The sequence below is a fragment of the Crassostrea angulata genome, chromosome 10 (assembly GCF_025612915.1).
Source record: "Crassostrea angulata isolate pt1a10 chromosome 10, ASM2561291v2, whole genome shotgun sequence".
Lineage (NCBI taxonomy): Eukaryota > Metazoa > Mollusca > Bivalvia > Ostreida > Ostreidae > Magallana > Magallana angulata.
Genome location: NC_069120.1, coordinates 31023535 through 31037821, shown reverse-complemented (window position 1 = coordinate 31037821; position 14287 = coordinate 31023535). Strand labels below are relative to the sequence as shown.

Genomic DNA, 14287 nt, shown 5'->3' with positions numbered 1-14287 from the left:
TGGCGCTGATGGAGACCTGACAGCGTTGTCACAGCGCTGTAGCATACTCTACTCTTGGCGTTTTACATCGGTTACTTAAATTGCTTTTAAAATTTTAAATTAGCAGTCTTTTAGGTCCATAGTTCAAAATCATAACAATGTTTAAACCAAAATGACGGTATGTTAAAATTTTAGACTGTCTTTGTTTTTAACACAAATACTTAGCTTCGAAGTTATATCATTACATATACATGCACACACTCGGAAAATAAAACTACCAAGAACAAATTATGTAACAAAATTTACAGATCAAATATTTTGCATATATTTTATATGTTTTACGGTGCTACCGTTCTGGCGAGCGCAGCAAGAATTACACATACCTTGCATCATTATCAACCTAGAGTTATTTAGATATCAACGAACGTCAAAGAATTTTTGAGAGAGTATTGCTCTACAATAAGTATGCCAAAGGTACTAATTATAATGGTTATGATACACACAGCGCAACCCCCTACCCCCAGAGAGAGAGAGAGAGAGAGAGAGAGAGAGAGAGAGAGAGAGAGAGAGAGAGAGAGAGAGAGAGAGAGAGAGAGAGAGAGCGGTCCCTGTGTGTAGGTGTGTTATTTCCCACTTTTAAATTTAATGGTCTGACTATTATGCAATATCTACATAAAGAAGATGGGTGGATAAGGCGTGTAAAATGCCCATACGCGGTCGGACAGGCTACTAAAAAATCAAAGTATCAACAAATCTGATGGGTTTTTTTTTAAATCATTTAAAACAATACATATTTAACGAATCATTGATTTGTAACCTGTAGGTATGTTCAATACTTGGAATATGTTGACTCAAACAGGCGTATACATATCAAACCCTGCAAATATTGTCATTTTTTAGAACTTCAAGGCATTTTCTTTTATAGAGTGGGTCGGTGCTACATATTTTTCTCATAGTCTAATTAAGGTCTAATGGAAAACAAACCGATTTCAATCAACAAAAACGTGGAGAGATGACCCACTTTACATTAAAAATATCATTTTGTATCCCAACAACTGAACATATTGAAAAAATAATACAAGTCCGGTAATTCGTGACCTTAGTCACACATAATATTTAAAAAGCCGCCTTTGTTGTGTCTGAAATGGCTCAGTGGTTAGAGTACCTGGCATAAGCTAACCGTATATATCTAGGGTTTTTATGTTACGGGTTCGATACCACCAAAATTTCCGACAATATTTTTTTCTCTTATCTTTTGTTAAATGTATTAAAAACTGACTATAGTTAGAAATTTTGCTTTTGCAAAGTTGTATTATAATATATTTGAATAGATTTAATTGGGGAAAAATAAATTTAAAATTGTATTTCACTACTAAACCGAATGGGCATTTGCGCCATCTTATTCCCCCATCTTCTTTTGAACTGTTTATTTTTCTTTTTATTCCTTTTTATTTAGTTCAAAATGTCCTATTGTTTATTTCCTCCCTACTCATATACTTACCTGCCTACTGTACATGCATGCACAATTGGCTTAAAAATGGATCGAATGACAGTAAAGTATGGCTCTTGTTAGTATATTCATGTATTTATATAATCTCTATATTAAAAAAAATTTAAAACATATCATATGTCAATGAGGCAGGTATCGTAGTCTATACTGAAATAGCTATACTCATTACAGATGTTTGATCCACCTCTAAATTTATCGCGGGAAATATAGCGCGAGAGCACTGTGACGTCATCCATGACTTTGTTCGTCTTTGTTTACGTATCTCGACTCAATACGAAGGTATGGAAGCATGTAAAAAATCTTCAAAGCATATGCGGTACTCAAAACGTGTCTTAAAACTTTAAGACACCGTAAATTACGAGTTACACCACGCACCACGGGTGAAACCATTAGAGAGCATTATGGGACGTAGACAAAACATTTTGTTTGATAAACTGTAGGTGTAGCTCGTTCTTTTTCCCGCGCACACTGGTTCTTAGAGCTCGCTTCGCTCGCCGGCGCTGTGCGCCGGCGAGCTGCGCTCGCTATAAGAAAAACTCATTGTATATATAAAAACACACAAATATATATAAGATAAACTCGAATATATAAAAATAAGCAGCTTTATATATAAAGGAATTGCCAATATATATAAAGAATTGTGTATATATAGAAAGCTAGGTCGTATATATATAAACAGTATTGTGATATATAACATATATAAAGCGAAAATTTTCCACTGAGTGATCTTCACTGAGTTTCAGCCCAGCGTCTGCATGAAAAACCCCGCCTACGAAGGAGAGGATCAGCAATATTATGCTCCCAGTGATTAGTTTGAACGATCTAATTCATGTTACATTACATAATTCCGCAGGGATTTGGGAAAAGTCAGTGGCAGATTTAAAGGGAGGGCATCCAGCACCCCTACCTAAATTTTCAAATTTAAGATCTTTTTTCTGTCAAGTTTTTTTTCTGTTTTTTTTCTGTTTACTGTTGTAAATAAACGATGATATATTTTGTCAATACTTTACCTACTTTTAAGGTTCTACATTAAATAATACTTTCTACCAAATTTGCAGAACATTAATTTTACTTCATTCCACTTCGATGAACATGAACATTTTATTTTCTGTATCATTTTACAAATAATTAAGTAAGGAATTATCATTTCTTTGAGAAAATGGCTCGAGGCAAAACAATATAAACTAATTTAATGTTCATAAATTTATAACATTATCAACAGAAGAACATACATTTGATTGAAACTGACCAATAACAACAAATATGTAAACTAAATAACAAGACTTGAGCTTTGAAGAATTTCAAAATCTGTATCTTGCTTGTAACTCAGTTTTTTTTACTTTAAAATTTTGACTTAGCATTAAAAATACCCATATTAATCATTCTAAACACAACAATAATGAGATTAAACTGCCCCCACCCTCGCGCAAATAAAACCTCAAGGAGTTTGTATAAAGCATTGATACAGGGGCGTCGGAAGGTATTTCATACTGGGACGGCGAATTTGATCGATAAAGAATTTTGGGGGGTGGGGGTGGGGGGGGGGGGGGTAAACCGGATTTGGCTTGAAATGAAGATATTCTACAATGTATCCAGTTATCCTTAACTTATTAAATTATATTGTCACTTATTTGATAGCAATATAAGAAACAAAGCAAAATTGTTCTTAATATTAGTTTTATTTAGTTTGACGACATGAAATGTGTATCAAGATAACGCAACTCACATTTATGTTAGAGAAGTTTATATGCATGTATGAGCAACAATTTTTATTCAACTTATCAGTCTCTGTTGCACATCAAAAACGTCCAAAAATAGATATCCATGAATCCCGCGTTGACTCTAATTTGTTTGTTCATTTTCTAACATTCTTTGAAATTCAGTGGACCAGCCGGTTAGCTGTTGAATCTTAAACTGCCTGCCTCGGGGGCATAACATTGCTGATCCTCTCCTCCTTAGGCGGGGTTTATCAAGCAGACGCTGGGCTGAACTCAGTGAAGGTCACTCAGTGGAATATTTTCACTTTATATATTTATCACTGTTGCTTTTATATATCACAGTACTGTTTATATATACACGACCTAGCTTTATATAATTATATATATACACAATTCTTTATATATAATGGCAATTCTTTTTTAAATAAAGCTGCTTATTTTTATATATTCGAGTTTATCTTATATATGTGTGTGTGTTTTTATATATACAATGAGTTTTTCTTATATAGACTTTTCTTTTTATATATCTTATGTGACACTAACAGGCTTCCGTATTAAAGCAATGACAGTGAATTTTAATGTGAGAGGTGTTACACGTACCAAAACGATATTCAAATTCCCCTAACTATCTGTTATGTGCTAACTGCACTATCTTTAATTTGGTCGCTTTATTAAATTAGTGGGATATTATAAACTACATCAGCAGATTCCAATAAACATCATTATGTATCGCTCAGAGAGTATCTTTCTATCTGTTTGCATATTATAAAAAATATCTATCTATCTATCTATCTATCTATCTATCTGTCTGTCTGTCTGTCTGTCTGTCTGTCTGTCTGTCTGTCCGTCCGTCCGTCTGTCCATCTATTTGTCCGCCATTCTACTTGTCTGCCTAGATTTGCTTATTCGTCTGTCTGGTTGCATGTCGAGTTTAGCACTTTTAGCGATACATACATGTACAGTAAAAACAACTCACATTAAGGTCCCAAGGAGGGTACTGCTCTTGATCAATGGACGCTACCCTCTTTACATACTCTTTGACATGTCGCGTTGACATGTTGAACAACTTTCACAATTTGTTGCACAGCTTGCAATCAACAGAAAATCATTGTTGTATGACGTAGAATTGGCACATAGTTTTATCTCTTTCATCTAATTTTGCATGATCTGTAGATGGAGACAGTAAAAAAAACGTGTATCTAATTTATTATTATATATCTAGTATAATGGCAACCAATTATTGATCTTCAAATACGTAAATTGGAAAATATTTTCCTTATGATGAACATATTTCTTTGAGCTATTCATATGTTTGCATTTGTATAATCACATTCGAAAAAATGAACATTGATTTACCTTGTTTGCAAGCGCCACATTCACAATCCAACTCCCATCACTTAAAAAAAGAAAGGTCAATATGTATATGATAGCAAATGATAAATACAAACAACTATTAGAAATAGAGGCATACAAGGTTTGACAAATTTTCAGCTTTTAGAATGTATGAGCAACATAAAAAGTCACGCCAAATATATCTTACTCTGAATCGCTTCTTTAAACATGTTATATACTATGGCAGCGTTATAGGACCATATAAAAAATATTGGTCCGTTGAACTATTAAACTGCTTGTTGTAAATAGCAATTCGTTCGGACGAATTAGATTTTCCCCAAACGAATTACCGGTATTGGTTATTTGTTAGCACGAAGAATTAAATTTTTTTGCGAACGAATTGTAAGGTATTTGTTAGCACGAAAAATAATATTTTTTCGAATGAATTGTTTGATATTTGTTAAAACGAATTTAGTGTGTATTCGTGCGAATTAGCACAAAAAAGAGATAGATTAAACAGATTACCCTCACATGGATGGAAGTTTAAATATGAAATAAGGAGTTAAAGGGTCGGCCTCTAAAGTGGTATTGTCCAGATATTTCAAGAACGGTTAAAAATATACTAAACACTTGTTGAACAAATTTATTGGTATTTACTTTCTTTTTATTTGAAGAAAAAGGGGACTGGACCTTTGAATTTTGGACCCAAAGGGCTCTGAAGATTTCTTTTTATTACTATTCACTTAGCAATAGTTTGTTATAGACTGTAAAAGCAAAATTTTTTGAAGTTATCTACCTATGCAGTATCTTATCTTACTCATGTGTTACGTATTTATAAGTTTTAAATGGCAAGATTGTTTTTAAACTAACGTATCTCGATAATTTGAAACAATTTGATAAAGAATATTGAAAAAAAGATGTTTCAAGTCATGCTGTTTAAAATTCCTTTAAGGAGGTACGGGGTCAGCCCCTAAATGTTAGTTTGTGTTCGACCTTTGTTGATAAAAGTATTTTGGTATAAACAAGAGAATAAAAGTTGTAAAGTCTTTGAATTCACAAGTTTTGATTTGACAGTAAGAAAACGTGACTGGCTCTTCAAAAAAAGGACCAGAAGCGACCGTGTTTTTTTTTCCATATAACTCTCAAACTGGAAGTTATACGTGTAGCATCTTTTTTTTATTATCCCTCTTGTAGATATCATATTTTTGAACACAAAGTCAAAATCCGTTATGAAGTGGACGATCCATGTTTAAGTTATCACGATCTAAAAATGCAATGTTTCCCGGAATATATTTATTCTCCAGCGATTGTTCAGGAAAACAGTTTCAAATTCACGGTAAGAGTAACGCTTACCAAATATCTTCGTAATAGTTATTTACATCCATGTTACATGTATACAATGTGTAAATATGCTTACTTTTACAAAAATGGCGTTATTTGGGTCAAAATGGCGTTTCCAAATGCCAGAATCTATAATTCTCTTTTAAAGCCATTTACAGGGATGAAACGTGTAAGTATAACATTATTCAAATATGCACATGTAAAATTAGATTGGAACACTTTAACGAAGAAAAAGAACAGTTCCATATTTTACTAAAAGTTGTTAATTTTTTCCGTTTTGTTTTCTTAAGGTGTATACCGGTATCTTATTTAAACATTCTGTGTTCATGCTTTTCAATATCCGTCTTGTTCCTAAACCTTTCGGGGGGGGGGGGTTAATTATACTTTATGTACCGATATCATCGACCCGCAAGTTCGTGAAATACAACAAATGCTTACAAAGTTTGAGAGAGGAGAAATATTTCTGCACTATAAAACTGGTGCTTTTAGGCTTTAAAGACTTCGATGTCATAAGCTTATAATAGATGATAACAGAGATACAATCAGGTACTTAAGAACAGTGTACGATATGAAGAACTATTCTAGTATATGTCTGTCTTTTCCAGCAAATAAATCTAACTAAATATATCATTATATACACTGGAAAAGCTCGTGTGATTCAAATTGAGCCGAGATCAACAAATCGTTCACCTTTTTTTTTATATAGTAATAAGTATGCGAAATACGTTTTAGGCAACCCAAAGAGTTTTACTCTTTTTAACCTTACTAAGGACAATTTATATATTGTATAAGGAATCAAGCTGTCTATGTCTTCGTTAAAGATAAAAAGAACCTCTTGCAAAATTGTTAACATGTGTTTGGCCAAATATGCTGAGGAAAGTATAGTAATTCTTGTTCATATTCAGAGGAAAATTTGAGGCTTTTTTATGCTAGACCATGCCAGTGTTAATTTGCAACACACCCTCACAACTAAGTTTGCCGATGGATGTATGAACCTCTTTAAAGCCAGTAGACATCTCTGTCAATGTTGTTGAAGAGAAAATGTTCCCACTTTTATAGAACTCTTATTTCTACAGCATATCGAGAAAATCGACATAATAAGTGAACAGAAACAAGTATGAAAAGGGGAATTAACTGACTAGAAAATCAAAGAGTTTGAGAAGTTCTTTAGTTATATGGATAACCAAGACACATTGCCCACTGACACGATTTAATTTGCTTTCTTCCTAAAATCATGGCCCGGGAATATGTCCCAACTTAGGATTTGCCTTACGTTGCTTATGAAACAAAAATACACCATAATGATAGGGAGACAGGCATATATAAGCATGCCCAGCAGAGATAGGATAAAAAAAATTAAGAGATGTTTGTTTGTTGCTGGAACCTTAAGATCTTATACCTAAAGCTTTCTTAGATTTGATAGCTTGCAACTGCCCCATAGCTTGCAGAACCTTTATGTGTGAATGTAAACGTGCCTACTTCCCGGGTAAAGACATTTGCAAATTTTAAATCACAATCTTATCATTAAAAAAAAAAAGACTGTATAAATCACATGATTATATACTGTAGCTTAATATGGGAAAACAGAAAAATGTTTTCCAAATAAAAAGCTGATGGAGTTTTTTCTATTAATACAAGTGTTCAAATTTGATTGTCAGTTACATCATTAGTATTGAAATTATGATATTCAAACATTTTCCCCATTTAAGAGGCCTTTAGTAGTCTATATAGAGATTAATGAAATTTGGCTACTAGTATACACCAATTTGAATTGCCATTTTGACAAAATTAACATTATTTTCATGAAGACCAACACATTGCATCGAACTTGGCACAACATAATTATGATAAATATGTTTGCTAGACCAATTTGTGATTTTGTATTGTTATTTTTTTCCATTAAAGAGACTGTGACACGAAAAATGGCGAAATCTGGCTGTCCACCATTTTTAACTATTTATCGCGATCAACATATTTTGTTTGACTCAGAACACCTTAGTTATGATAAAATGCTATGCTGAACCAATTTATAATCGTTTGTTACCACAATTTTAAAGACTTAACAGAATTATAGAATTTTCCCGTCGAGCATTTTGACCGCCATTTTGACCTAATTAGCAAGATTTTTGTCATAGCAAGCATATTTTTCAGACTAAGCACGCCTTAATTAATATGCAAAAATACCTTTGCTGGACTGAATTATGATTTTTTTTTATGCTTTTTCCCTAGTTTAAATTTTTTAGGAAAAAAATTATAAAATCTGGGATGTGCCATTTTGAATCGAATTGAATTTGACCTAATTAACGCTTTTTGGGAGAAGGCCAGCAATTTTTTTTCAAACTTAGCACACTTTAGATATGATAAAACACTAAGCAGGAACATTTCATTAATGTTTGTCAATAATGAAAAGACTTTAAGAAAAAAATATAAAATTTAGTTGTCCGCCATTTTGAATCGCCATTTTGAGCTACCTAACGCCATTTTCATGAAGGCCAGCATGTTTTTTTGGAATCAACACACTTTAATTATGTTTAAAAACCATGCTGGACCAAATAATAATCATTTGCCGTAAAAGGTTTTTTTCTTGACGCAATCGAACTAGACTAGTAAACATTGTAATTGTGAGCCGCAAAAAACATTCGTTATTAGACGTCAACAACTTTATATAATCTTATATCACATACCTAGGGTTTAAATCACACGGGTAGGCGAATTTTCTGTTTATATCACACATGGCAGAAAAGGGTATATTTTCTATAAGTATACGATATAAAAATCATAAGATAGCAATTTTATATATCACATCCTATACAGTGTATTAGCCCAAGGTCGCTTTTTACTAGTATCTCATACGTGTGGTGTATACTACCCATGTGAAAAACCTTTGATATATCAAACGGGTGATGGTTTATCACTATTTTTAATACAGCCCCTCGCCTCAACGCTTCAGTGTCCTATTTTGGAAGATTTGCTAGTACTTTCAACATATCTATATCTATGCTCACTGGCGTCGGAAGCAAATTGAAAGTGGGGGGGGGGCTAGACTAATCTTCAGAAATATTGAGAAAAAAGTAATTCCCCAAATCATGGAAATCCTAATCCGGGGGGGGGGGGGTGCCTATACTTCCAAAAAAAAAATTACTTACCCAAATTTTTTGGGGCTAGTATGCTTCTGAATCCAACTTCTCAATTTTTCAAGGTAAATTTAGGAACAATAATCTTTCCTGCGAGAAAAAGTGTGTGGGGGGGGGGGAGGGCTGAACCCTCTATCACGCTATGTTTCTAATGGTTAGGTATAACTTTGCAAAAAAAGTGGGGGGGGGGGGGGGGGCTAAGCTCCCCCTAGCCCGACCCCCCCCCCCCCGGTTCCGACGCCTTTTATGCTATATCATATACTATATCAGCATTTCGATTTAATCAAGTGAATACGCTCTGAGAAAAATTATTTACAGCTAAAAACTTATTTCAAGGTTTATTTCAGTGAAACTTTACATTAAAACAGTTAGATTTATCTCTGAAATGACGTACTAAATTGCATTGCGCAAGGTCACAATAACAGCATATCACAACGTTGCATCATTGTTTTTAATCTTTGAAAAAAGCAAATTCGGGTCAAATAAGGGACTGTCTCAAAAGCTTCATAAAATAAATCAAATTGAATAAAATAAATAGAACATCTATAATTGTGTTATGTTATATTTGCTTTATCAAACTCGTTGCAACCCTCGCGAATATATACACCATTTCAACTCGTTGGATAAAGCAAATATAAAATCACACAATACAGATATCCTCTATATATCAGGCCGAGAGCCGTCAGGCTGATATACAGCGACCTCGGGCTAATATAGGATGCGATATGCCATCTAATAATCTATATATCTATAACTTTTTACTGACGAATATTTTATGATATATTATGTAAAATCACACATGTTTATCTTACAGTTATTTACCCAAACATTATGAAAGTTTTCTCATAACTTACGTAATTAAAGATTTTAAGGGTCTGAAAAATCCAATATTATGACCATATACTAGGGGTTTAAGGCACCGATATTTTGATTATTCATATCTCAATAAAGGATAAATATTTCGGAAAGCAATATAGTAAAGAAGATGCTTAGAATGATGTTCTTGACAATATGCAACCAACAAATTTTCGTGAAATGGCCCCGCTAAGGGGATAAAGGGTCGGTCTTTTTAAAAAACGTTTTTTCCTTGATATCTCAGGAGGGGTAACAATTTTCCAAACATTTTTTAAACAAAATGTGTTAAAATTAAAAGACTGTCTTTTGATATTAAGAAAAAAGGAGTAGGCACCCAAATTAGGGACCAAAAGTGGTCTAACGTAGTTCATTCAAAGCTCTTGACTAAGATTATTTTATAATATGTTACAGAAGAGAAGTAAACATTATTTACCCATACATTAAAGAAGTTTTCTCTTATGTAATAATTGGTTTTTACGGTCCGAAACTGCAAGCGTTACAAGCAACCTTCCCCAGCAACTGATCAGAAATTTTACGTCATCAATAGGGAGACGCTACCAGGCCGTTATTGATGCCAACGGTGGGCATACAAGACATTGAACATTTATGACCTTAAACTTCTGGGGCCCGTTTCTCAAAAAGGCCTACGTCCAGGTGTAAGCTTAGTCCGGACTAAATCAGGGACTAAACCTCAAAACCAGACTAAGTTGCGTTTCACAAAAAGGCGGAAACTTAGTCGGGACTAAATTTGGGTTTAAATCTACGCCTGCTTATGGGTAGGCGTAAGTCCTTAGTCTGTGCACAAAAATGGCGAGTGTTTTGTTTTTAAGGCAAAATAAACAAAGAATTTAAATTTTTGGTTTGTTTTACGTGTTATTAAGGGTAAAAATTCTCATTTATCGAAATATTTGTACATTTACATGTACGTAAAACTTTAAAAAATACCTATTGTTCGATAACCGTTCCTATTTCTAAATAAATGAAGATTAAATCAATTTGATAATTAATGGGCTTACCTTATTAAAAGCGTGTAATATACATTACTACTCTTTAAAGAAATCTACTTTAAGTATGAAGAATTAAAGATGGGTATACCCCGATAAATGATATAAACACAATAATTAAAAAGATGCTATAATTCTAAAATGAACATGTATTCCCCAACAAGATAGATGTATACATAAGTACGAATAGATTATTGATTTTTAAATCAATACTCAGTAAGCATATACTAGAATTTAATGTTTCTAATCAAATTTGAACCTATGAAACGAAACCGATTTCAAAATATTGAGAATATTCCGTTGAATAGGAGCAACGCAAAACGTTTACAGTTGTAATTTGTCCTTGTGTGTGGTTGTATATTTTTTACCTATATTACTTACAACTTTACAACACGTATACATTCTCATTTTCATTTTTTTACTCCTAGTATCTTTACAAAACTGCATGAAAGCTACATGTATTTTGATTGTTTATAAACTCGCATTTAGATACATGTACAATTTTTGTTAAAATATTACTTAAAAATATATATTTTTAAAGCGTGCAAAGTGTGTATCAATTCCAGATCTATTGACAAGCGTTTGTCAAGGTTCTTGAAGATTCTAAAATTTCACATGCACACTTCCTTGAATTTTCGGAAATCAAATTCATTAATCTTATTTATTCTAGGATTAAGTGAATAACTGCCTTCATATTTAACATCGATTGTAATTCTTTTAAATAGGTATGGTTTACTTGTACTATCAATGATTTTCGTGCATATGTATGTGCTGTTTATTTGTATCATTTAACTGAATCTTTATTTACTCGAGTTTATGATAGTTTTGTTTCATCATATTTAAGATGTATGTATATCAAGGGATGTTTTCCCCCGAAGTTGTCGACTTACAATACAAAAGCGTTGTATTAGCAGTTTTACAACAGTGTGCATTATTTACACATTTAACTAGCTTGCATTTGTCATACTTACTATATGAAGAATTGTATACACCCCCACCCCAATAACCCAAAACAGATAGGGAAAAAAGTAAAACTCAAATGTACTTGTTAAAACCGCTAAGGTGCAGAATGTCTTAGCCAGAGGGGGTGGGGGATTTTTTAGATGCCTTTTCCATTAAACTTTTAGAAACCTTTTATTTATAAAACTTTCTTCAGATAGGTAGGGTGTTCTCAAATGACTGCTTTTATATTTTTATTTTAATCAAGATACTGTGTACAGGGTTATTTTCGTCTCGCGTAACTTCCGCCCTTCTACACTTGCAAACAGTTTCGCTCTGTCGTGAATTCACCAAGTCACAGTTGTTACTTAAGTTACTTGATATTAGACAGTGAAAATCAACAAGTCTTAAATTTGTCCGCTGACAACGAGGGTTAAATGATTGAAAATTAAACGGGGCGAATAATTCCCTCTATACCTACAGTATATATTACTTTCACCCCCCCCCCTCCCCGAAAAAACCCAAAACAAAACAATCAATCGATTAAATAAAAAACAGGAAAGGGAGTTGGGGAGACCCCGGCCTCAAATGTTGATTATTCCTGTCTTGTTAATTGTTGACAATATATTTCAAAACTTTTATAATTTTAATCGCAGAAAATCAAGAATTGTTTCCATGTCATTGTCTACATTCTTTCGATATTGGAACAAATGATGGAACTTTTCTTCCTTCTGTAGACATGGACAAGGCTTATGTAATGTTATTTATACAGTAGATATTTTAGATTTCAGTTGGTTGCTGTTTATAACTCATGGTCATATTATTTTCTATAAATAATATAGTGATATGGTAAAAAAGAATCAAGCCTTATCCCAGCAACTAAAAGTGTCTAAATATCTATATGAAGCATACTTATCATTCTGTAGATTTATGCGGGCATATCTACTGTACCCTGTCCATGTATTCTATAAATATTTGAAGTTTACACGAACATTGGGGTTAATTTCTATGCATTGTTTCGTTCAATTAATATTTACGATTGTGCCTCAGTATCATATACAATGCATTTAATTGTCATATATTTAGTTTCTGAAACCTTTAAGATATGCCTCTTTTATATCAACTGTTTTTCCCTAAAATTTCGTTATGTTATGAAGTGTATATAGGCATTTGTTCTACTTTCATTAATATAAACTGTTATGAACAACTTGAACTATGCACATTCAGTAGTTAAGTATAACATGCGTTCTTTCGGGTACAACATGTACTATGAATTGGAAAATTAATCCACCACTATAATCATAGCCTCAAAGCAAAACAAAATACGATATGCGCATGCTTAGTACTCAGCGGAGATGTCTAAGTTCTTCGACATTTAAACCCTTACTTACGCCTCTTTCAGAAACGCAACTTAGACCCGACTAAATATTGGCGTAAATTTGTTAGTCGGACTAACTTAGGCCCATATTTACACCTTTTTGAGAAACGGGCCCCTGATGTTCAGGACACTCTAATTAAAAATGATCATTTAAATTGTTGAGATTATAAAATATAAATTATCTTATAATTCTTTTATTTTGTTTGCCATAGTATCTACCAAAATAATTTCATGCGTTTCTTTTTTTTGAATAGTTTATGCATGTACCGGTATATTAAACGACGCTTGACTATTGTAAAAAAAAATTCAACATTTTAGTTGGAAGAATGGCTGAAAGCGGTCGAAAACGGAGATAATATCCCACAAACGAACACTATTTTGCCATCGTAAACCATATGAAAAGCATATCGAGGGTGGGGGTGAATACTAATTATAATATATAATAACCAACTCAGGTGAGGGGCGTCGGTCATGACAAAAATATTAAAATATGACACATTTTACAAATATGCAACTTTAAAGTACCAGTCATCTTAATTATCTTTTTTGTTGTCTCAAATTGAAGAATAAATTTCATATAATGTTTTCCACAATATGTGTTAACAAGAGGCCAATGGACCACATTGCTCACCTGAGCAACAATAGATTTCATAAAAACATTATAAAATCAGCATTTTATTGTATGTCATATACGACAATGTAGTCTAACAGATCCTGTATTTCCCTGGATATTCTGTTTATCATTGATCCCCCCCCCCCCCCATTGTGGCCCCACTTTACCCCGGGGACCATGATTTTTAACAAATTTGAATCTACACTGAGGATGCTTCCATTCAAGTTTCAGCTTTTTTGATCGAATTTTTAAAGTGTAACTCTATGTATACTCCTATTTAAAAATTCGACCCTCCCCCCCCCCCATTGTGGTCCCACTTTACCCCGGGGGACCATGATTTAAACAAACTTGAATTTACACTATCTGAGGATGCTTCCACACAAGTTTCAGCTTTTCTGGCCAAATGGTTTTTAAAAAGAAGATTTTTAAAGATTAACTCTATATACTCCTATGAAAAACTTCGATCCCCCATTGTGGCCTCACC

The 14287-nt window shown here is 33.2% G+C and overlaps 1 protein-coding gene across 2 annotated transcripts in view; it reads right to left on the bottom strand.

The window, feature by feature from the left end:
* The window catches only part of LOC128166499 (choline O-acetyltransferase-like), a 106864-nt gene that overhangs the window by 47553 nt on the left and 45024 nt on the right, over positions 1-14287 (bottom strand). Inside the window, exons 2-3 of one of the 2 annotated variants that reach the window (XM_052831704.1) lie at positions 4564-4603; positions 4184-4374 (exon numbers count right to left, since the gene is read on the bottom strand). The exons of the other annotated variant lie outside the window; for it this stretch is intronic. Coding sequence (XP_052687664.1) covers positions 4184-4264 — 81 coding nt within the window. The 5' untranslated portion in view covers positions 4265-4374; positions 4564-4603. The remainder of the gene's footprint in view (positions 1-4183; positions 4375-4563; positions 4604-14287) is intronic. 2 annotated transcript variants of the gene reach the window in all.